Below are 22,471 nucleotides of genomic sequence, written 5' to 3'. Positions count from 1 at the left end.
GAATCTTGACGAACAAAACGGAAAAAGAAGAACTACTCGAAATTGAGGGCTTCTTTCGGAGACATCAAACACAAAAAGGAAATTAATTTATGTAATAAAAGAAAAAAGAACACAGTGTGAAGATTAGTTGAGATTAATATATATCTATGTACATATGCAAATGGCGGTGGGTATATACATATATATATATAGAGAGAGAGAGAGAGAGAGAACCCTATAGAATCTAGAGGAAGGATGGAAGTTGGACGAAAGCGAAGCTGAATTGTTATTTATAGGTAATGCTTAATTTTTGACTTTAGGATCCTTTTTCTTTTCTTCCACTTCACAATTTGCCAATTAATTTATTTTTACTGTATTTTGTAGAAATAAAAAGAGAAAAATAATAATAAATAAATATATATTAGAAATAGTAAAAATTAGAAAGTATATATAAATTACTAAATACGATATCACGCAATATCTGCGCGTATAATTTTTAGTGATGCTTTTATTTTATTGAAATTCATAATTTATTTCTTTATATTAAAATTTATCATTGTCTTACAACATTATATACAAAAATTATCTAGTAATTTTTTTTAATGCAGTAATTATCAATACATATTTTATTCAAATAAATTTAAAAATTGACACTTTTAATGTTGTATCGATAGTCATGGTATTATATATACATGCAAAACGAATACTAATATGTTATTTCAAAATTTTAATTATACAAAATGAGAGTAAATTTATTTTTTTAGTACATGAAATTAATTTTCTAAAGGAACTTAACTAAGTAGTTAATATAACATGAGTTGAGAAGTTAAGGATATTTTTGGTATTATAATAATTTGGCATAGTACTTCAAAACTATCACATTGATCGATACCCCCTTTCCTTTATAATAGTATAGAAGATATATTGAACGACAATAAATATTAATAATATTTAAAATGAAAATGAGAAGTGAAAGAAAGTATTAAATTATTTGTATTTTATTAATATTCATAAATTTATCAATGGATAAAAGATGAATGAAAATTGTTTATAACTTTTGATTTAATTTAATCAATCAGAAGGGATATATCAATACAAATAAAAATATTATTTTTATTGATTTTCATTAATAAGTTAATAAACTCAGCAAACGCCCCTTAAAATGTGAAGACAGGCTTGTTTTCTCGTACTTAAACATGTTCATTTTCTTGTTCGACTACTGTTTGAAATACGATGGTAATTTCTTGTAAATTTTGAATTTGCAAATCCAGATATATTGAATGTCAATGGACTGAATGTTTGACCTCAGTACTACATTAAGGTATTTATCCCCTTAATACTGAAAATAAGCATATTATTCCTTATGGAGAAAAATATAATAATTTACCCCACTTGTACTTTTTAAAATGGAGTCATTTTAAAAATTATAAGGAGGTAAATTGTTGTATTTTAAAAATATAGGGAGATAAATTGCTATTTATTTTTTTATAAGGAGGTAATTTACTGATTTGCGATATCACAAGTGGGATTGCTTGCATTTTTTCCCTATTTTAAGTATTATTTATTATTGCTGTCCTTTTCAATTTGTGAATCATTTTTTTTTTCTTATTTTGTGCTTTTAAGTAGCAAAGCACACGTTTCTGGAGGCTCCGAGCTCCCTTGTGGGACGATGCCTTCTATATAAAATGAATCTTCCTATTTTGAGGTGACACGGTGCGGAGAATATCTTGTGCATGGGCAAGATTGACTAAGATCGGATCCAATCGCCATGAGCCCATTTTTTTGGAGATTCGCACGGGGGGTCTGTATTAAAATAATTGTTGAATTACAATGAACTCTTCTAATATTTGTTATAATTATAAATAATTTCTCGATATTTGAATCATTACAAATACTCCTATAGAATTTATGGTTGTCTAACGAATACCCCTCGTGGCTACCCATTGTGTATTTATTAAATGTCTGTTAATTTTATGAAATATTCGTAAATTAAAATATCAAATATTATCCAACAATATTATGAAGAAAAAAAAAAGAAAAAAAAAAGAAAAAAAAAAAAAGCTTTGTATCCAGACCCTACCCAACCCCAAAACATAAAAAAATGGCATTGAATCTAGAGACCCATAGGGTTCGAAAACAATGTCATTGAATCTAGAGATCCAAAGCGTCTTGAGGGGGTTGGGTAGGATCAAAATATTATTTGATAGAATGAGTCTTTTATAAATATAAGTTTGGATAGAATCTTACTCTACCCATTGACACCCTGATTCATTTAATATATTTTTCTAACGATTTATCAAAGTCGAATTTTAGAAAGCACTTGATGCGTTTAGAAGCAATTTCCACACCCAACGGGGTCGCAAGCACCGGCCGTGCCAATCAGTATCTAATCTTATAAATTCTAACACAATATATAAATGTGGATCCATCACCAAGAGGACTTACAAAAATAAAAGTAAGATTGTTGTTTGTATAAACTATGTCTCTTTCTTCCTACTAAATTAACATTAAGATAAGCCCAAATTGAGGAGGAGAATACAGCATATCCTGGTTGAGGAATTTTATTAAACACGGTTATATGCGACTGATTTGCTAAACAAGCGACGGATGAACACAACTTGAAGCCCACTTACAAGACCCAGCAGAAGGTATTCTCCAACTGTGTAGAATATGACCCGCCTTCTTGTGCTCTCGTTTGCTGCACCAAACATTGACAGTGTTATTGTTAAGAACGAACAAGATGCCTGTTATTGTTTCACTTGTTAGATAAATGATTTTGGGGGATCGTGAAAAAGATGGAATTCCAACACTTTGAACCCCTCAAAGAACTGTTTCGACATGCAGAAATAATCAACCAGTATCTTCTGTTGCCAAAATGAGATGGTTCGGGATCGGATGCCACCCAGTACTGCAATGCGGATGTTGGTAATCCAACTTTTTGCAACTTAAAACCGACATTTGTCAAGAATATGGCTAATAAACAGACATTATAATACGCATGCAGTCAAAGACAGACAACAGAAATGCTTTTCCAAAATCCATGCACATCGCAGTACAGAACCAGAGAAAGGAGAAGAAAAAGGGTCTTACTATGGCGATGACGAGCATCACGTGCTTTAAGATACCTCTGCTCCAGGGTAACCGTTTCCAGAGCCTCCCTCAGCTCAGCAATTTTAACATTAATGGGGTCCAAATGTTCTGCAAATTTATACGGGGAAACAGAACGTATATGACCACATCACAATCAAAAGAAACTATCACCGCAGGGTCAAAATACACAATACAGAAGAGAAAAAAGGGATTAGACAAACCATCCTTTGCAAGGTCATGTTCACGGGGAATATGCCCTGTATGAATGTTGAAAGAGACGGTTTCTGGTGTAGAAGAAGGATTATGGAAACAGAATTTGTACATTCCATTTGTAGGGGCCTTAAACTCAAACTTGTCCTCAGATGTTCCCTTCAATGTGTGTACCGTACTACCTCCAGGAGCCGTCACCTACATCAAGAAGGAAAAGATATAAACATATACACACAACACACACTAACTATCAACAAGGACGAGTAATTTAAGCTACTGATCCACATAAAACTCTGAAATCAGTTCACCAACTTTCATACCCCACCAAATTAAGATACATAAGGCCATGCAATAACCATCGACAGTGGCTCATAAAAAATAACATGCACACTGGGAAACATGGCTTGAAAAGCAAATAGACAAAGCCATAGTGTCATACTTTTGAAGCATACATTCATTGTAAAATCATCCAACTTGCATCAACAAAGCTGGAGTAACATATGATGTTTCACTACTTTTAATCTTTTGCCTATAAACAGCATAATTGCCCTGAGTCCGGGGAAAGCCCTTTGACTTCACAGAAAATTAAATAGTTATAGAAGTATATCAGCAGCTAAATAAAAAAAAAAAAAAGAGAAACTAAAGAATTTGAAACTCTTTTCATCATAAAATAAATCCAAATTTCCAATACTTCTAAACGATTTTCAGAATCTTTTTAAATTCACAACACTGAAACTAATCCTTAGTCTAATTGCATCATAATCTCAAAACCAACGACAAAACAAGACATACAAAACCCCAAAAGAAACCACTGTAATCACCAACAACCGAAAAAGCCAGGAAACAAAAGCCCTTCATCTCTAGTTCCAATTAGTCTCCCAAAATTCACCCACTTCCAATTTGCAAACTAACCGATTCAGATACACATACACACACGAACACGCGCAGCCAAACGCACACCGAGAGCTAAACCCTAACAGATTATTTTAAAACTTTTCCTTAAACATTGACTCCCACAAAATCAATATAATTTAATAGATCATTCAATGTACATGAACGAGTGTATATGTGTGTGGTTTCATAAAAGGAAAAGAAAGTGCAATACGGTGAAGTCGACGCCGGAGTGATCGGAGCTCCAGTAGGCATCATCGACGACGAAGTTCCCCGAAACGGTGTCGCCATCGTAGAACACGTACTCGTACACGCACTCGACGTCGCTCACAGTCACCGAGAGCGCCGACATGCGGCTCAGCATGCTCAACAACAGGAGGCCCAACGCAGCGTTCGCCGCCCGTCCACACCCGATAACTCTTCCCCTTGCCTCCATGTACAGCTCCGGGTTCCCGGATCAGGGTTTCGGGTTTGGGTGAGACAATGGAGAATCCGTAGTTGTCTGTTTCGTGATTCCTCAACCTCTGTCTCTCGCTGTCAGTCCTCCGTCTTCTATATATATAGGGACGTATCTCGATGTTGATGCCTCGGTGTACAGTGATGACGTGGGAGAATATTATTGGAGCAGGGTGGCATTGTATCAATGACATGGCTTCGCTTCTTGATTTTGCATTGGTCAACACAGTTTTAGTCCTATGGACAGAGGTTTATATTTTTAATTCTTTTCTATGAAAATTTTAAAATAATTTAAAAATTAAAAAACTTGATATATTTAGTTTATTATTTTTAAAATAATTTTTAAATTATAAAAATTCGACATATAATCTTTTGCTTTTGTTAATTTATAATATCACATGCCTAAATTACAATAAATCTTTTTAAATTTTTAAAAAAGGGAAGAGTAGGATGAAAGAAAAAGAAATAAATGGATAGAACAAAAGGAATCATGACTCTGTCATCAACAATCTGATGGCAAAGTTTGACAAAATTTCCCCTTCATATATCGCACACAGCATCAGTTTCCAACAAAGCCAAGAATTCTTAGAATACAGAGATGCAAGTGCCAAGAGTGCATTTGGGTGCCCAAGGTTTGCAGGTAAAGATTAGCATTTGGGCTTGAAATTTTCATGAAGCTATCGCCAAAAAGTGAGGTTTTTTACAGCCAAAAGATTGCGTTTCTGTAATTTTGGTTAAAGAAGATACTACCTCTGCTTGTTGTTTTCCTTGTCGTACGTTGAGGCTGTTTTATATGTGGATTTCAATGTTCGAAGTAGGATGAGTTTGTTTACAGTGTAATTTTGACACTTGTTTTTCCAGTATGAGTGCCTCCTCCCGTATATACACTGTTAATGGTGAATTTCTAGCTTTACCCTATTCGAATTGTGGTGTGTGTGTGTGTGTGAGAGAGATAGGGGGAGAAGAGAGAGAAAAATAGTATTATGTTTGGTTTTGTATTCTGGGTGACAAAATTCATTGTTCCTTGTTTATTGTCAAATTATATTTCTTATATATATATATTTTAGTTTATAGATGGATTGAACTATATATATATATATATAAATATATATATATTATATATGTCAAATTATGTCCTTTTTATATGTGTTTGGCCTGCATTTGAGAATAGGTCAAATGAGAGAAAAACACCGAAATAAGGTGTCTCTATTCGAGTCCAAACATTGGGCATATTTCTGCCTATTTCGGAGATATGCCGAAAATAAAAACAAACATAGTACTTTGCCCGTTTGGTTTTGTTTCTATTTTTATTTCCAGTTTTCGGCATTTTTATTTGGATGTGAATGCTTTATTGGTTTTTGTGCGAAAAATGAAAATATGTTTTGAATAATATGATCACAAACTTAGGTATTGTGAGAAACGAGAACTCGTTTGGATTTGATTTGTTATATAGTTACTTTATGAATATTGTATTTTGAATATAAAATACAACATTATTTTTGTTTCTTAAAAAGTCAACATGAATATGTCGTGTCATATCCTATGTATAACTAAAGACAGCCAATGATGGTTCGGACTGTTTGAGAAGTGTTTTTGACTTGGACTGCAAATTTTCGCTGGAAGTGGGCATTGTTAATGGAGTTGGGCTAAATGATCAAGCTTTAAAATGCTTAAATAGTGTAAAACTGAAAATTGTCTTTTAAAAATATGACCAAACATAGATGGATTGCATCAGTATATTGTTATAAGAATATCATGTTATGAGAATGAAGGTGAAAATGACAAGTTTCAATTCGGATTAAACACATTTTGGTTTGGTTAATGAGAAAGAGCTGATTTCTGTTGTCCAGGTTTCTAGACTTGGATTTGGCTGTGGGGGGCTTTCAGGCATACTGAATGCTCCTCTGTCACATGAAGATGGAGCAGCAATCCTGAAAGAAGCTTTCAACAAAGGCATCACGTTCTTCGACACTGCGGATATCTATGGGCAGGCTGGCGATAATGAGATCATGATTGGCAAGGTAACTAATTCTTTTACCTACAAAGCCAATTACATAAAATGAGTTTCGTTTCATGGACAAACCAAAAGGACAGAAGAGGCTCGACGCATGTGGGCAGCAGCCCGACTTGATTGTGAGTGTTAAATCATACATAATGATACCAGCACTTCACTTTCTGACAGTTCTTACTGCATGGATTACAGCCCACATGAGCGGCATAAAGTCATCCACATATGTAGAAACCTTGTTTGTACGATGTTATTGAAGATAAGAATGCAATAATACACATTGGATTCATTGGCAAAACCATACTGTTACTCTCAACAGACATCTTTCGAATTCTTTAATCATCACTACTAACATTCCATAATCACTTCAGGCATTAAAAGAGCTGCCTCGTGAGCAAGTTCAGATAGCGAGTAAATTTGGCGTTTATATGCCTGACGGTATGAGTCAGGTTCACGTCAAGGGAAGTCCTGAATATGTCCGGAAATGCATTGAAGCTAGTCTAACGCGGCTTGATGTGGACTACATTGATCTGTATTATCAGCATCGTGTTGACACATCTGTGCCAATAGAGGAAACTGTTAGTATTAGAAAAAAAAACTGCATATGTTTCTTACTCAACTCATTATGCATTTGATGCTAGAATTTCGTCTCTAATATTTTTCGCAATCCTTTGGCTCTGTGTTTGTGAAGATGGGGGAACTGAAGAAGCTAGTGGAAGAGGGGAAAATCAGATACATTGGGTTATCTGAAGCTAGTACGGATACGATCAAGAGGGCACATGCTGTGCATCCTATCACTGCTGTGCAAATGGAGTATTCTCTGTGGAGTCGTGAGATTGAGGAAGATGTGATTCCGCTTTGTAGGTCAGTTTGAACCTTGGTTTGGCTCATTGCAGCAATGCAATATTGATCTAGTTTTTAGATCTTCGTGCTTAAAACTCAGAAGTATTTCTAAAAGCCAAAAGTCATCTGTTTGTTAAAAAATGATCACTGTTTCTTGATACAGGGAGCTTGGTATTGGGATAGTAGCGTATAGCCCTCTTGGTCACGGATTCTTCGGTGGAAAGGGAATTGTGGAGAGCTTACCTTCACAGAGCGTGCTGGTAAATGCTGCATATGGTTTTGTTGATATAGCGTCTTAACTTTAATCTCATCTGCACATAACCTTTGTTTTTGACGGGTTAATTACATTTTACCCTCTAGGAAAATACTAATAGGCATGAAACCCCCTTGAACAGCAAAAGAAGGGGGCAACATGATAAATTGAACTTTTGAAAAGAATGTTAGTACATCACGTCAGGGGTTGTGTTGCCCTCTTTTCTAAAAGTTCAAAGAGTTGTGTTGCCGCTATTTTTTGCTCAAAAGGAGTTTTGTGCCTACTACTGTTTTCATAAGGGGCTTGATCAACTACCCCCTTGTGAAAAGACTAATAGGCACAAAATCCCCAGAATGAAAATTACAAGGGGCAACAAGATCCCGTGAACTTTTGAAAAAGAATCTTACTAGTTCTCACGTCAGGGGTCGTGTTGCCCTCATTTTAAAAGTTGAAATGCCCATTTTGTTTGCTTAAAGGAGTTTTGTGCCTATTACTGGGGGCTTGTTGAATCTAACTCTTTTTTCCAACATAATGTTACTCAATTACAACCTGTTTTCTCGAGAAAAAACTATATGGTTTTTATTGCTGTTGCTTCCCTTGTCCTCTTAGGAGATGCATCCAAGGTTCACTGGGGACAATCGAGAAAAGAACAAAGTCTTGTACACCCGGTTCGCCAGTTTAGCTGCTAAGCATTCTTGTACTCCTCCTCAACTTGCTCTGGCTTGGCTTCTCCATCAGGGCAATGACGTGGTTCCACTACCTGGTATGTATGAGAGAACTTTTGAACTTCTTCTGTTTTTTGTGTTGGGAAAATCTTGTTGTGCAACTGCCATGGTCATTGCATGCTCATGTTGTACCTTTGGGGATGGTAACATGATCTTTTCATGTATGGTTGGAATATGATGTTTTGTAGGGACTACAAAGATTAAGAACCTGGAAGCGAATATTGACTCCTTAGCAGTGAAACTGACAGCTGAGGACTTGAAAGAAATTGCTGCTGCAATTCCTGTTGATCAAGTTGGTGGTGAAAGAGAAATTACCATCTTTTCAATGTATTCCTACAGATTTGCGAATACACCACAGAGAAAATGATTTTTCTCGTAAAAGAATGATATAATCAAGAAAAATGTGATTGATTCTCCGAATTTACTCTTTATAATATGTCCAATTTGGGGGTGTCATTGTAAAGATTTAAGGTGATTGGTTGCAAATTTGATCTTTGTATTCTTTTAAACTTTTCCATCCTCTATGTACGGTTTTGTACAAAAGACACCGGTTGCATTCAATTACATCGTGCAATTAGATGAAGCTATGTGAAAAGAATTGAAATAAATAGTGCAATTGAAATTAGACTTTGTTAAATTTATTACACCGAATCTTGTATTAGCTCTTAAAATGCTAATCCTGTTTCTAACGAATTTTAAAATATTTTATAGGATGTATTATACTTAAACTCCATTTAAAAGTGTGATATTACACTTCCTCTCCAATTTTTTTTTTAAATTACACTTATACCCTCCAAAAGTTTTTTGTTTACACTACTTTTTGTTGGGGTTTGGGCAAAAAATAATGCGTCAACAAAATAATTACATAAAATGTAAATTTTGCACCTGCGTCAACAAAATAACAGCATTGCTTGTATGCAATTTTCAGAAACCTAATAAAACAAATACAGTTAGAACTTTTCTTCACTTCCCTTGTAAGATTAGATATAGAACAATTATTGAGACAGACATGTGAAGAATACCAACATGGAAGAGAGTGGGATGCAAATACTAAAAATATATGGAGGAGATATTCTTCTACTAGAAAAAGAAAAAGGCATAATGTGCATGAAATTAAATCAGTCAGATCATACTGTTGATATGGTGTATAGGTTACATATGTACTCTTGTGAGTACGGCCTTCATGGCAAACTTCAAAATGCCTAATTGGGATCACAGCCCCTACTAGTTGGATGTGCGTCTGGTTGATTTCTCTAGAACATATACTGCGAATTTGAGAATCTTCTCTTATTCATTACATTTACATATATCCCATTAATTAGATAATCAAAACAAAAAAAGCCTATACACTCACGATATATAAACATATAAACGAATCGAGAAATTTTCTACTCTTCTGTGTGTATGTACATTAACCTGATGTCTTCAGGTGGACTACGGCTCTACACCTGAAATGCATTTTCTTTTGGCCCAACACTTTGGAGCTTCTCCAGCTTCACCCCGTCATCTATATCCTGTAGTAAAAGTAATCAGTCAATTTCTAATATAATTTGACTTGCAGATCCTAAAGAAATTCATTTTCACATCATAATTCGATTCTTATGCTGTAATGTTAAGAGCCTTACAAAAGCATAAAGCTTTTATAATTAGCAGAAACACAGGTGACGCAACTAATGATTCACTAGCCGTCTATACATGGCGACCCATCAACTGAACCAGCGGGTGTTCAAACAACAAAAAATTGTTGATAGAACACATGAAACCAAGATACTAACGAGTAATGCAGAAGAATAAAGTGCTCCGTGCAGCATAAGAGAACAAGAAAACCATTATAACTTAATTGGAAACGACTTACTTCTACAGGTACTGGGAATAAATTTATGCTGCTGGGATTGAAAGAGAAATCACTGCGTAGTGAAAAACAGTTTTTAATTAGAAGCGAGTTGAACACCATATATTTACTGTAAATCTGAACATTTGCAATAGCATTCAAGAAAGCTACCGTAGAGCTCGGAAATTAAAACCGACAGCCTCAACAAAATTGGATATATCATATGTGAAAGTCGCAATGTAGATAGAAGGACAAGGGAAGCATAAATTCAGCAGTGGTATCAGTTTGTGAATATCTTTTTCATGTGCAGGGTAGGAAGTATACCTGCCAGACAATACCAACTGCCATATATATGGAATGAAGAACTCCTCGGGATGACTTTCTTGTTCGTAGGTAAAGCGTAATTGCGTAAACATCTTTTCAAGACCAAAATGTGGGAATAAGATATAAAGCATCAGAAAAAATCACAAAACAGAATTTAACTATTCAAGTATTTTACCTTCATGCCTTCACCTCTCCATGATCGGCAGTTGTTTATTATGACTTGAAGCACTTTTTCCACTGACCATTCATCGTCCATTTTATGAGCATCCATACGGCTATTGAAGAAATCCAAAACCTGTAATTAAAGACAATTCAGAATATTGCTGCGTGTGAGGAAAGATTAAGCTTCTCCAAGACCACTATCACCGAGACTCGATTTTCTTTCCAAGTCATGAGAAGAATTTATTAGTGAAATTGAAATATGCTCCATTGAACACATACGGTATATATGTTTTCTAACAGCTCATTAAAACGTGGATGATTCTTGAATGGTAGAAAGACTTCTTGTCTGTGCATAATTGCATAAACAACCTGAAAGTTAATGGAAACAATTAGCAAATCAAGGGATATACCCTTGAGATTGAAAAATCAGATGAGCAATATTTCCTTGAATAATCAAATCCAATTTGTGATACCTCTGGATTTCTAGGTAATGTGAAAGTTAGGACTGAATTTAGTATCTCCAGCACAAGTCTCAGGAAGTCAGTATATATGTGCAGTTCTGATGACTGCAGCATAGATTGTAAGGGTTAATAAGTACCCTAGCATAATCAAATAAATTTGAAATTAAAAAAAATGATATCATCACGGAGCAAGGGACTTTGCTACCGGATCCTCTGGAAGGCTGTCTCCTTGGAGATCACCATCTGCCATTTTCATCTCATCATTTCTAACTTCTGCGAATTTATTGTACCTAAATATTCAAGATATTAAACCACAAATAGGGGAGAGAACCCAATCCTGATGCATCTTGGTCAAGTACTATACAGGCTGTAAGATGTCAAGGGCAAAAACAATAAAGATGAGACTTACTTGCGTGAAAGTATATCAAAAAGGCTAACCAACTGCTGTGATGCATATGCACTCAGGCGGTGAACATGTGGTGCCATATTTGCCAAAGTTGCAAGACAATTTGTGTGAAGATAGACATCCTGTTGCAATGGAAGAATTAAAATAATATAACCATAAATTGGCAAAAACTTATCATTCGAGTGTATTAACTGTGGTGATTTCTGTTTTATATTACAAATGTCTACATTTGTTCAAAATGAGACAATTTGAGTTTTCACAGTAGGAAACTTAGACACATCTTTCTGATAATTATAATAACTGAGTAGATCTATGATGCTATTATTCAACGCCATAAAGGGTAACAGGGTGCAAAGCTCAAATGTCGAGTCCAAGACAAGGAAAAATAAGCTAGAAGAATTGCATCAAGTCTTACCCTCAGCTTAGAGAGGTTATATTTCACAGTCCTAATTAGAATTATGATCATGAGGGAACCAAGAGAAGTTTGATGAAGAAGACGTTCTTGATACCATGGCACATTAGGCAGCATCTGCAAGCATATTTCATAACTCAGGTACGAGATTAGAATAAGTAAACTTATATGGGTAAAGAAAAATTATCTTTACCAGTTTGTGGACGCTAGCATTGAAAGAGGAATCTTGACTTAGTATAAGAAGAATAATCAGCACCATATAAATGTGATTGGCCGTCCTTTTCGGAGAATTATATAACGTTTCCAACATGGGCATCAACTGTATATATCATTTGAAGAAAAGGTCAATATCATACCAAGATTTGCAGTGGAACTGAACAAGTTCAAATACAGCACACCAGTGACCATAAAAATAATCATGTTATCCTTCCTAAATATCACTAAAGTAGCAGCGTTGTCTCACTCCTACAATTTGCACTTAGACTCACCTTAGAAAAACAAATCCTCGCAGAAAAAACAGTCTTTAATAAACACTTTACACAAAGGACAAACTGATAAAGGTTTGGCAAAGTGGATACCCCAGCTTTCCTAATATAGTAATAATCAGGAAATATTTTATGACCCCTCTTAAGTCATAATTAGCAATTGAACATCAAAGTTACCTTAAGATTTAAGAATACTTTCACTAAGAATATTTTTCAGTTGTTATTATCTCCTCTCTAATCTAATATTTACATTCACCTTTTCAGTTTCAAGCAGAGGGCCTAGCGATGGTTTCATCAGAAAAAAGACAGATGTTCTTCATGAGGCAAGTGAAATTTAGGGTTCATACCAGTGTATCCATATCTGCTCGCACCAAAACATACTCCAGAAAACATGAATTTCCGTGCACCAGTGAATAAAGCAACAAAACAGATCTTTCATCAGCCAAGCACCTGAAATAAAAGAAACCAGTGCATATAGAATCCTAAAATAGAATTATATCCATAGTCAAGATCAAGTATTTTAATGTGCTGTCTCAGATAGAGATACTTTTAGCATGTAACACTATCCTGGAGTCCTCAATCATCTAAATCTCAATAAAAGCATCGTACCATCCAGCATCAGTAAAAATGAAGTAACCTAGTAAGAACAACTATATTTGAAGAGAATGATGCAGAAAACGTGAAACTAAATCATATAAAAATATAGATGTTAGGTTATAAATTCTCAGAATTAGGAGTTCTGATGGGAAATCACAACCAATAGAAATCACCAATAACCAAGCTCTAGCAACTGACAACTATTGGAGGCTCAAATACATATTTAAGCATTTTACTTTTTTTTCCAGAAAATTAATTTCAATAGAGAAAATCCAGTAGAGGATTCAAAAGCAACATGTCAAATAACAGTAGAACTGATATATTCAACCCCCGAATACTCACATGCCAAGAGTATCAAATAGAGAAGCAAAAGGTAGCCTCACAAGCAGACCATTATGTGCATTGCCCTCAATATCAACGCGATTAACTGTAGGCAGACCACTCAGACTTAAGCAGTGTTTGAACATCATAAATCTCAGTCTAAAAAATAACAGAATCCGGAAATTTGCACATGTTCATACATTCAATATCCCGAACATTTTCGACTGCTCTGCAGAAAGGGTTCTCCGAAAAATATGTCTCTTCCTTAGGCAGAGACTGTGAACTGCTGTTTTGACTTTTATCCTTCACATAGTCCACCGAAATACATTTATGGTAATGACAAAGAATAAGCAAAACATTAAGACTGTTTTCTGCCAGTGGACTTCTTGAAGCTTCACCAGTTGAGCTGACTAAGTAATTAAAGGGCAATAGCATCAAGTTTGCTGCAAGCATGAATTATATTTCAGTTAGAAAATCAAGATCAAATTGAAGGCATACAAATAATAGCTAGAATTGAGGGGAAATGTACAGCCCTTTTATTTAAAGATGCATACAAAAGCCTATAGTTGGTAGTACCTCTGATGTATCGTGCTCTTCAATGGAAAGCCAATAGTAAAATAATACATAATAACAAAAGCGCAAGTATTGAATTGAACAAAATAAACAAACATAACAACATTGCACTCCAAGAGTTTTCATGAGAAGAATCAAGCTACAACCAAACAGGAAAGGCAATAGATTGATATCACATATAAGTTAAAAGTTAGATGACTGGCATGTTCGTGCCACACTACCATACCAGCTGCAGAGCCAACTCTTCTCAGAACACCTAGTTGATTTTCTTCAGAAAATATGGTATAAATTGAACTGTTTAATGGAGCCCCAGGGTGTATGATGTAATTGAGCAATAACTTGTGCACAACTGAATCAACCAAAGAAGTTTCCTGCAGAAACACCAGCCAGTTGATATGGAAAAGAATTAGATGATTAGCATTGAAGTCAGGAAACTTCTCTGACTCACCTGAGCCATTGCTGCGTCAATGAAAGGGTGTGCATCATTCGGTCCTGGTGATGGCCCAGAGACAAGTTGAGTTGACATGGCAATCAGCATGAAGTTAAGCAGCTCATAATGCAGAAGGTATGTTCTAGGACTTATCAAGAAAATTACAAAAATTAGGGAAACGCAAATACAAAGCAATGCATCAATTGACATCTTTCACCATCCACGCATACCTAATATCAACTTTGGCAATAAAGTTAAACGCACTGTACATAATGAGGTTTCCAACATCTTCACCTGCTTTGAGAAGGTGGAACAAAGTCAAGTATAAGTGCATCCATCAGGAAAGCAACTGGTTCAGAAAGGGACCAGAATGAATGAAGACGTTGAGCAAACAATTAAAGGTTTTAAATATTCATTAAAGAATGCCAATGAACTGGACCTCTAAGTCATGATATATATTGAAAGGACACAAAATATGTAGAAGTCAACTCAACTTGATAAAGGTCATTTTAACCAGTGTTCAGCTAACTGTAAAGTCGAGTTCAAATTATTATAGGAAATTTGGTATACTTGCTATGCAGTGTGAGAAGAACTGGAGTGTCTTAATCTTTTCAAAGATACTTGGGGATGAGTCTCTCTATGTATTCACAACATAAAAGTATAAAAGGATCACATGCTTCTCTACTGACTAGATTATTACCATCCCCACACGGGGGGGACATTCATACTCAAGATCACAACGCATCCAACCACACGTTGGCTTGAAAATATTTAAATTGAAAACAAACAATTAACATCTTGATCATTAAGCAGTAGTATACAGGTGATTCAAGCATCACATCAATAGAAACTGAATATTTGTTTACCACAATAACAAAAATGCCAAGTCCTGGAGTTTTTGTGGACAGATTGTTCAGGGAAAATGGGAAAAGGAAAAAAGGGATAAAATCCTCTACTTCTATTATTACCAGTTAAACTTTAGCAAGACTACATACAGAACCTCTTAATTGCACTTCAAGCATTGAGTAAGTGTAAAGTTGGAGAGGATACCATCTTAAGCATTATCTTCTGAAAATGAAGTGTTGTTAAACAATCATATTCAAAATGTCAAGGTTCCTGTCCAAACAGTCAACAATTTGAAGAGGATAACACAAAACTTGTTAAGTTGTTTATCAATGATGACACAAGACTTAGCATACTGGTAAATCGGATAATCTAAAAAGATGGAGAGTGGAAAGATGAACAGGTTCAAGAAGGGTTTCTGAACTAGGGAAATCAGATCATTTTGGTAGCTGGTCTGTGTTTTCAACCAAAACATGACAATAAATCAAGATCATCACGCAAGAGAAATCCTAGCCAGTACGGTAACAACTTCTGATTAGTTAGCCATTCAGCCTCGTTTAAAGTCATGGCATAATCCTCTTACAATCCTGGGGAATATTTGAGACCAGCAAGTCGCAATGTCAAAGGAGGCATGATGAAAAGCATATGCATTCAAAATTTGTTATTGTGCAACATTTTTCATTATTTTCCTATCTATATCTATTTGTTTCCGGATCAGGAAGCACAAACAAACTACCCTGAAAAGTACAGACATGACAGAGACTAAATGGTTAAACCTAACACAATGAAAGTGATACATGCTAATTACTTGAAAGCAAAATTTTGATTGCAGACAACCAGAAATTTTTTGGGAAAATAAATTAGAAGATATAACAAAAACAAAAATGTTATGAAGATAGGAATATACACAAACATAAGCCATACAAACTGGTCTAAGTAAGCATAAAATATGATGTAAAAAATCGAACCTCTGGAGAAATTATTTGGCATTGGCTCAGATTCATCTATAGATAGGCATAGTTCTTCAAAGTTATCACTCTTAGCATTCTCAATCAGATACTTTAGAAAAACAGATAATAGAAATAGTGCATTGAGAGCTTTTGAGATAGCTGGAGATGCCACCCCAGATGCAGAAACACACTCCTGCAAGCACCATGCTAGGTGAATCAAAATCTTTGCAAGGTGCCTCGTATTGCAATTGTTTATTGCTGCATGCAAACAAGCCGATGAGAATCAGACTAGATGAAAATATATCTTAAAAAGTAAGTATTGACCACATGAAGAACATTACATGAATTAATTTCTCCTTTTAGCTCTAGATATCACTTTAGGATTAACAGCATGGCCATGATATTCATGTTTCTCTAAATGAATAAGTGAATAGCTGCCAATTTATTTAAATACTCAATTTCTAGCAGGACAATAACGGAAAATCTTATACAATGAGCGGGGATCCTAGGAGCTTCTGTTATTCAGACTTACTTCCAAGCACAGCTGAGATAAAAGCACACTTTTCTAAAGCATTGTGCCATTCCAGAACCTAAGAAAATTACAAACATATAAGTAGTACCAAACATCATGATACTTTATGTTCAAATTCATCGAATTTGTGCTATAATAATTTACACATCATAGGACATTCTTCTCCTTTGCATAAGATACCAAAAGTATAGGTATGTATTGTTGAGAAGATTGTGTACCAACGGATGTGCATATTTCATAACAGGTAAAGGAGACTATATATGGAAAAGCATGTGCCTAGAAGATGACATAATGTTAAAACACAGATTTTATCCTTCAACCAAAAACCAGAAAGTGCATCGCCAGATAGGAAAAAGGTTGAAATGGGAAAGAATCATTGCAAAACTTCTGGAGCAAGAGCAAATATGGGAACACCTATACCTAAGTGAGTTCTCTGGCAAAACTTCTGGAGCACTATAACTAATGCAACTTTTGCTGCAACAGTTGCATAACCCCTTTTTTGAATAATCAATAGCATTCGCGACAGAAAGTTCAAAAGATTTTGAACCTTAGAAAATGATGAAAGCAAAATAACATGAATTACATAGTTCTTTACTATAATTTGACTGCTTAACCTTAAAGAGATTATCAAAAAGAAATTTTTGGAAATGATACTGGCAAAAAAGTATGAAACTACACTATTATATAGAGAATTTCTCTGTTTATCTCTAAGAACATCAAAGCTTTATTAAGTGAGAAGACAACAGCACCACCTTGGGGCTCTACAATCATCAGCATTTGCAGAAAAATACAGCTAAAAAGTATGAAACTACACTATTATATAGAGAATTTCTGTGTTTATCTCTAAGAACATCAAAGCTTTATTATTACGTGAGAAGACAACAGCACCACCTTGGAGCTCTACAATCATCAGCATTTGCAGAAAAGTACAGCAACATGCTAAGGTTGTCTATTACTGCATTTTCTGAAACCATTCCTAGATTTTATAATATTTGACATTCTTTAGGAACTATAGTATATAATCTACAAGAAATTCTCTAAATTCAAACTCAAAACAAAAAGCAATGCTCACCTACTCTAGAATCTCAGAGCACGAATACATGATGCAAACAATAACCACCTTCCCCCCACCCCACCCCCACCCAAGATGGAAGGAAGAAAAAGAAAGCACACACACGCACACACACAAGCTGATTTCCAGAAAGAAAACATATGAACTTACTCTCAATTCCAAAATCAAACTCGAAACAACTCAGCTTTCCGCACACGAGAAAACGCAATCAAATACACATTTCTAAATGCAAACTAACAACAAACCATCACAAAACACAAACCGGTAATCTCACTAGCAGAAAACACGAACTAAATTTCAATATTACAAAAATAAAGCAAAAGACAAGAATGCACTGACCGAATAGGTGGCAAGCTTGGTTAACGCGATTAGAAGGCCAGCGAAGATCGAATGGAAGCTCTAGAAGCTTCTGCCAGTAATCCGAGGTAAGTGGAAATGATTTCTCACCGACAAACGCCCCAATTAAGCTCTCCGCCTTCTCCGGCAGCTGCTCTCCGCCCCCTAATCGCGGCGTCGATGGCACTCCGCCCATAGTCCTTCAATCTCGCAAGAGCAATACGAATATGTACGTATAGGTGCGCGAATTCAACAATGTATTTGGATCTGGAACACAGATTAGGGAGAGGAGTGCTTGCGGACGAAGGTTTTGACGAGAGACTTTGGAGAGTGGAAATTTATGGTTTTTCATTCGGTAGGCTTTTTATTCAAGAGGAAACAATGGATATAGATTATGGTGATGGCAACAAACGAAAACAGAGACTGAGGAAGTCTTTCTATTGACAAAATTACCCTTGTTTGTTCATAGCCTTTGCAATAGCTTATAAAACAAAAGGGTTAACTACCAAAAAACAAAAAAGGGTTAACTACACTTGTACGCCTTCTAAAAATACAGAATTATATATTTTTTTAAAAAACTTAAAATTATATTTACATTGCCTTTAAAAATTCTTTCTTATATACCTGACACATTTTCGTTAGGATTTAAACAAAAGATATTGACACTAACAAAAAACATAAATTTAATTAAAAATTTTATGTATATTTTTATACTTATAAAGGGATAAATATAATATATTTATATATATAGAGTGAGGTTAACATGATCACATTTATCCCCTTATAGGTGCAAAATTATCACATGAGAATATTAATGAAGGGCAAAATTAAAAATTTATGTAATTTTTTTGTTTACGTCAGCATTTTTCATCCAAACCATAACGAAAGGGGGTCAGGTATATACAATGAATTTTTGGAGGAAGTGTAAGTATAATTTTAAAACTTTTTTAAGGAAGTGTAATTCAAGATTTTTTGAGAAGAAATATACATGTAATTAACCCAAAACAAAATTAAAAGTTTAGTTACATTAAAATTTTGAAATATTTAAAAATAGAACTCAAAAGTGAAAGTTGGAGTCTTTGATAAAACAGTTTAAACTTTATAATTTTATTAATAAACAACAGAAGATAGTGAATTTTCTTATAATTTTGATCATATTATATATATGTATATATGAATGCATACACTTCTTGATATTTATTTTTAATATCCATTATGTTACACCCTTTTGTATCCCCATGATGTTTTGTAATTATAATAGTTATGGTGTACTTTGTAACCACAATTTTGGTGGTTTATAAATATCATCATGTATTTCATTTGTAAAAGAAGCTTTTTGAGAAAATAAGAAAGTGATTTGTAGGAAATATATATATATATATATATATTATTTCTTTATATTCTATTAAGAGTAATAGGCCAATAAACTTAGAATTTCTCTAAGTTTATCTAAGTTTATAACACATTATCAGTACGACGTTACACTCAATTAATGTAGAATGTTATTTTTTCTAGTATAATTTTTATTCTTTGTTTGTTTACCTCTACAATATCATGGTTACTTTTATTCTTGATTATTCATAATAAAATATGAGTAATTGTATTATATATATTTCAATGTCTCCTGAAGTAGACATAGTATATATAAATTCTCGATTTCATCCCCTGAAGTGGATGTGATATTGCCTCCAGAAGTAGGATATAATTCTTGATTTTATCTCCTAAAGTGGATGTGATATTGCCTCCAGAAGCAGGCATACAATTCTTGATTTCATCCTCTGAAGTGGATATGTTCTATAAAATTTCATTGCTTCCTGAAGTAAGTAATGCGCTAAAATCATCTCCAGTAGTAGGTGAAATATTTTGTACCAATTATGTGCAATATCATCCCTGAAGCGATGATATCTCCAGTAGTAGGTGAAATATTTTGTACCAATTATGTGCAATATCATCCCTGAAGCGATGATAAGTATAATGTTTGATTTTCTCACCAGCTAAAGTGTTTTGAGATAATGGATTGATCAAGAAGCCCGACGCTTCTTCTTTTATTTATTTGATTCGTGATAACTTTTTTGATATCATAGTATAGCTATTGTTATTAAAATATGACTAACTTGAAGTTAATTTAATTAACTTACTTTACCCACATAGTTTTCTTTCATATGCCCATGTATGTATTTTGCATGTTTTGCTAATATATTTATGTGCAACAATATTTATTTGTTAAGAAAATAATTTTGGAGTGAATACCATTTAATTGCTATTTGTAACATTATAAGATTTAAGCCAAACTTAAATATATTTAATTTCATGTATGTATGCGTGCCATAATAATTAAAACTAATTACATAGTAACTTATATGTTACTTAATGTTAGTAATGTTTCATGTCATTTTTACTCTATATCATGTGTAATACATATTATTCTACAAAAAAGGCATTAGCACTTCAACGCCCATTGATTTGAGATTGAATAAAGTCAAAAAGTAAATAAATATAATTGAAATCGAGATATGGTGAATAAAGTCGGTGAAAATGTAAGAACACTCGATAATGTGCTTGTGGGGTGCTTAGAGAATGTTTAGAAAGTATTTAGAGAGTGAGAGAGATGATTTAGAGAGTGGTTTTATAGATCTTGGAAGGTGTCCTTGTAGGAGGACTGCACCGGTATATATAGAGGGGGCGTCTCCCTCTGCGGGACTTTGCACACTCCTTTAATCTCGGGAAAAGGGGCGAGATACATATGGATAAGGGATGATTTGATTTTATCTCCAACTGATTACCTCACAACAACATGTTTTTGCCTGGGGGAGGACTATTTGCGTATGAGGACTCCTATTCTGCAGGGAGTCCATTTAGGTGTAAGAGTCATGAATTTTGGAGGCGCCACCCTTCTCTTAGGTTATCTTAGTTGGGCCTTGAATGTGAGCCTATGGTTTGAAAACCGTTTTACCAGGCCTCATTCTTGAGCCAGATCTGTGGTCCTTCTGGTGGGTTACCCTATTCTTGGGTTGATAGGTTTAGCTTGGACTCTATAACTCTTTTTTGGGCCAAGTCTCTTTAGGCCATACACATCACTCAGTCTCCAACACTCTAAGGAGGAAGGGTGCCCCCTAACTTCTTATAGTAAGAGCCCTTGTTACACTAGAAAAGGGGATCCCCCTTCGAGTCTTTTTTTTTTCGAATTTCTGCAAGGAATGTCAGTAGCATAAACATATTAGAAAAAGAAAAACTTACTTCGTGCCTATATGGAGCAGGGTTTTCTATGAGGGTGCCTCCATGGAGGATGGCTTAACGGGTGCCTTTTGTGCCTATTTCGTTGTTAGGCTTTATTTTTTTGCAAGAGAATGTTAAATGACAAAGACGTATAAATATTACGAATAGATCTTGCACAGAGAAAAATTATTATGCCTCGAAGGAGGAGGGCGTATTTAGGGGGGGGGGAGGCTTCTTGGAGAAAGACTTAGGAACCTCACTAGAGGAAGAATAAGGTGTCCGCTAAAAGCAAGACTTAGATACCTCCGAACTTAGGTGCCTGCACGGAACAAAGCTTAGAAGTCCCCCATAGAAGGACTTAGGTACCTGCTAGAAGGAGGGCCTTTGCGCCCGTGTGGAGGACAGAGGTTTTTATGAGAGGGATGTCCTCCTCGCGAAATCCATACAAGCAAACATATATTAACACATCGAAGATGGCAAAATAAACCTCCAAAATTATTAAATTAAAATATTAAAAATACTCCTTGAGGGAAGCTTGTATGTAAAAATCTATTTGATAAGGGAAATGCTTGCTTGGGTGCAGGGCTTATTTTTTTTATGATGATGCCCCCTTGAGAGCAGAGCTTATTTTTTGAGGAGGATGTCCGCCTCGGTGCAGGATTTTCTAAGGAGGATGTCTGCTTGGGTGCAGGATTTTCTAAGGAAGATGCCTGCCTCAGGGCAGGGCTTATTCTGAGAAAGTGTCTGGATGGAGTAGGTCCTTGTCCTTTTGTTACTTGCGTTATTCACCAAAGACATCGTTCTTGTACTCCCTAGCCTCCTTCAAGTTAATGTATTGTTCAACTAGTTCTAGGATATTATAAAAATTGAGAGGGGGTTTCTTAGTTAAGGACTCGAAGAAATCCTTATCTTGTAATCCCTACATAAAAGCACAAATTAGTGTATTAGATATTGCAGTAGGGACCTATAGGGCCGCTAAATTAAAGCATTGAATATATTCTCTCAGTAATTCTGTTGCTATTTGTTGTAAAGAGAAAAAGCTCATGATTATCTTTTGACATTGTT

At 34.9% G+C, this 22,471-nt stretch overlaps 4 protein-coding genes across 6 annotated transcripts in view; 1 reads left to right on the top strand and 3 right to left on the bottom strand.

Annotated features, from left to right (window-relative positions):
- LOC105158530 overlaps positions 1 to 2,235 on the bottom strand; it is a gene marked incomplete in the record, with an annotated part of 9,849 nt that extends 7,614 nt beyond the window's left edge. The window contains 1 exon segment of the mRNA XM_020692505.1: positions 2,227 to 2,235. Coding sequence (XP_020548164.1) covers positions 2,227 to 2,235 — 9 coding nt within the window.
- LOC105158412 (transmembrane emp24 domain-containing protein p24beta3) lies at positions 2,369 to 4,708 on the bottom strand. The gene is made up of 4 exons (XM_011075166.2): positions 4,385 to 4,708; positions 3,291 to 3,477; positions 3,070 to 3,177; positions 2,369 to 2,677 (listed from the first exon to the last, which is right to left on the bottom strand). The coding sequence occupies exons 1-4, from the start codon at positions 4,604 to 4,606 to the stop codon at positions 2,544 to 2,546; spliced, it is 651 nt and encodes a 216-aa protein (XP_011073468.1). The 5' UTR covers positions 4,607 to 4,708; the 3' UTR covers positions 2,369 to 2,543.
- On the top strand, positions 5,086 to 9,040 carry LOC105158411 (perakine reductase). Its single transcript, XM_011075165.2, has 7 exons — positions 5,086 to 5,266; positions 6,477 to 6,647; positions 7,006 to 7,212; positions 7,326 to 7,498; positions 7,641 to 7,737; positions 8,340 to 8,493; positions 8,644 to 9,040. Exons 1-7 carry the CDS (start codon positions 5,225 to 5,227, stop codon positions 8,820 to 8,822), a joined length of 1,023 nt encoding a protein of 340 aa, XP_011073467.1. The 5' UTR covers positions 5,086 to 5,224; the 3' UTR covers positions 8,823 to 9,040.
- On the bottom strand, positions 9,531 to 18,589 carry LOC105158410 (dymeclin). Of its 3 annotated transcripts, none has more exons than XM_011075162.2 (18): positions 18,194 to 18,588; positions 16,269 to 16,508; positions 14,688 to 14,754; positions 14,476 to 14,605; positions 14,254 to 14,398; positions 13,655 to 13,897; positions 13,476 to 13,560; positions 12,884 to 12,986; positions 12,245 to 12,370; positions 12,055 to 12,168; positions 11,643 to 11,761; positions 11,439 to 11,523; positions 11,246 to 11,338; positions 11,052 to 11,141; positions 10,786 to 10,905; positions 10,611 to 10,702; positions 10,311 to 10,362; positions 9,531 to 9,969 (listed from the first exon to the last, which is right to left on the bottom strand). In XM_011075162.2, exons 1-18 carry the CDS (start codon positions 18,384 to 18,386, stop codon positions 9,898 to 9,900), a joined length of 2,169 nt encoding a protein of 722 aa, XP_011073464.1. In that variant the 5' UTR covers positions 18,387 to 18,588; the 3' UTR covers positions 9,531 to 9,897. The 3 variants fall into 3 exon arrangements, with proteins under 3 accessions (XP_011073464.1, XP_011073465.1, XP_020547879.1); XM_011075163.2 differs by having other exon boundaries at positions 14,688 to 14,751; XM_020692220.1 differs by lacking the exon at positions 10,311 to 10,362 and having other exon boundaries at positions 18,194 to 18,589.

This window comes from Sesamum indicum, linkage group LG3 (assembly GCF_000512975.1).
Source record: "Sesamum indicum cultivar Zhongzhi No. 13 linkage group LG3, S_indicum_v1.0, whole genome shotgun sequence".
In the NCBI taxonomy this organism is placed as follows: Eukaryota; Viridiplantae; Streptophyta; class Magnoliopsida; order Lamiales; family Pedaliaceae; genus Sesamum; species Sesamum indicum.
This window is presented reverse-complemented; position numbering and strand designations above follow the sequence as displayed.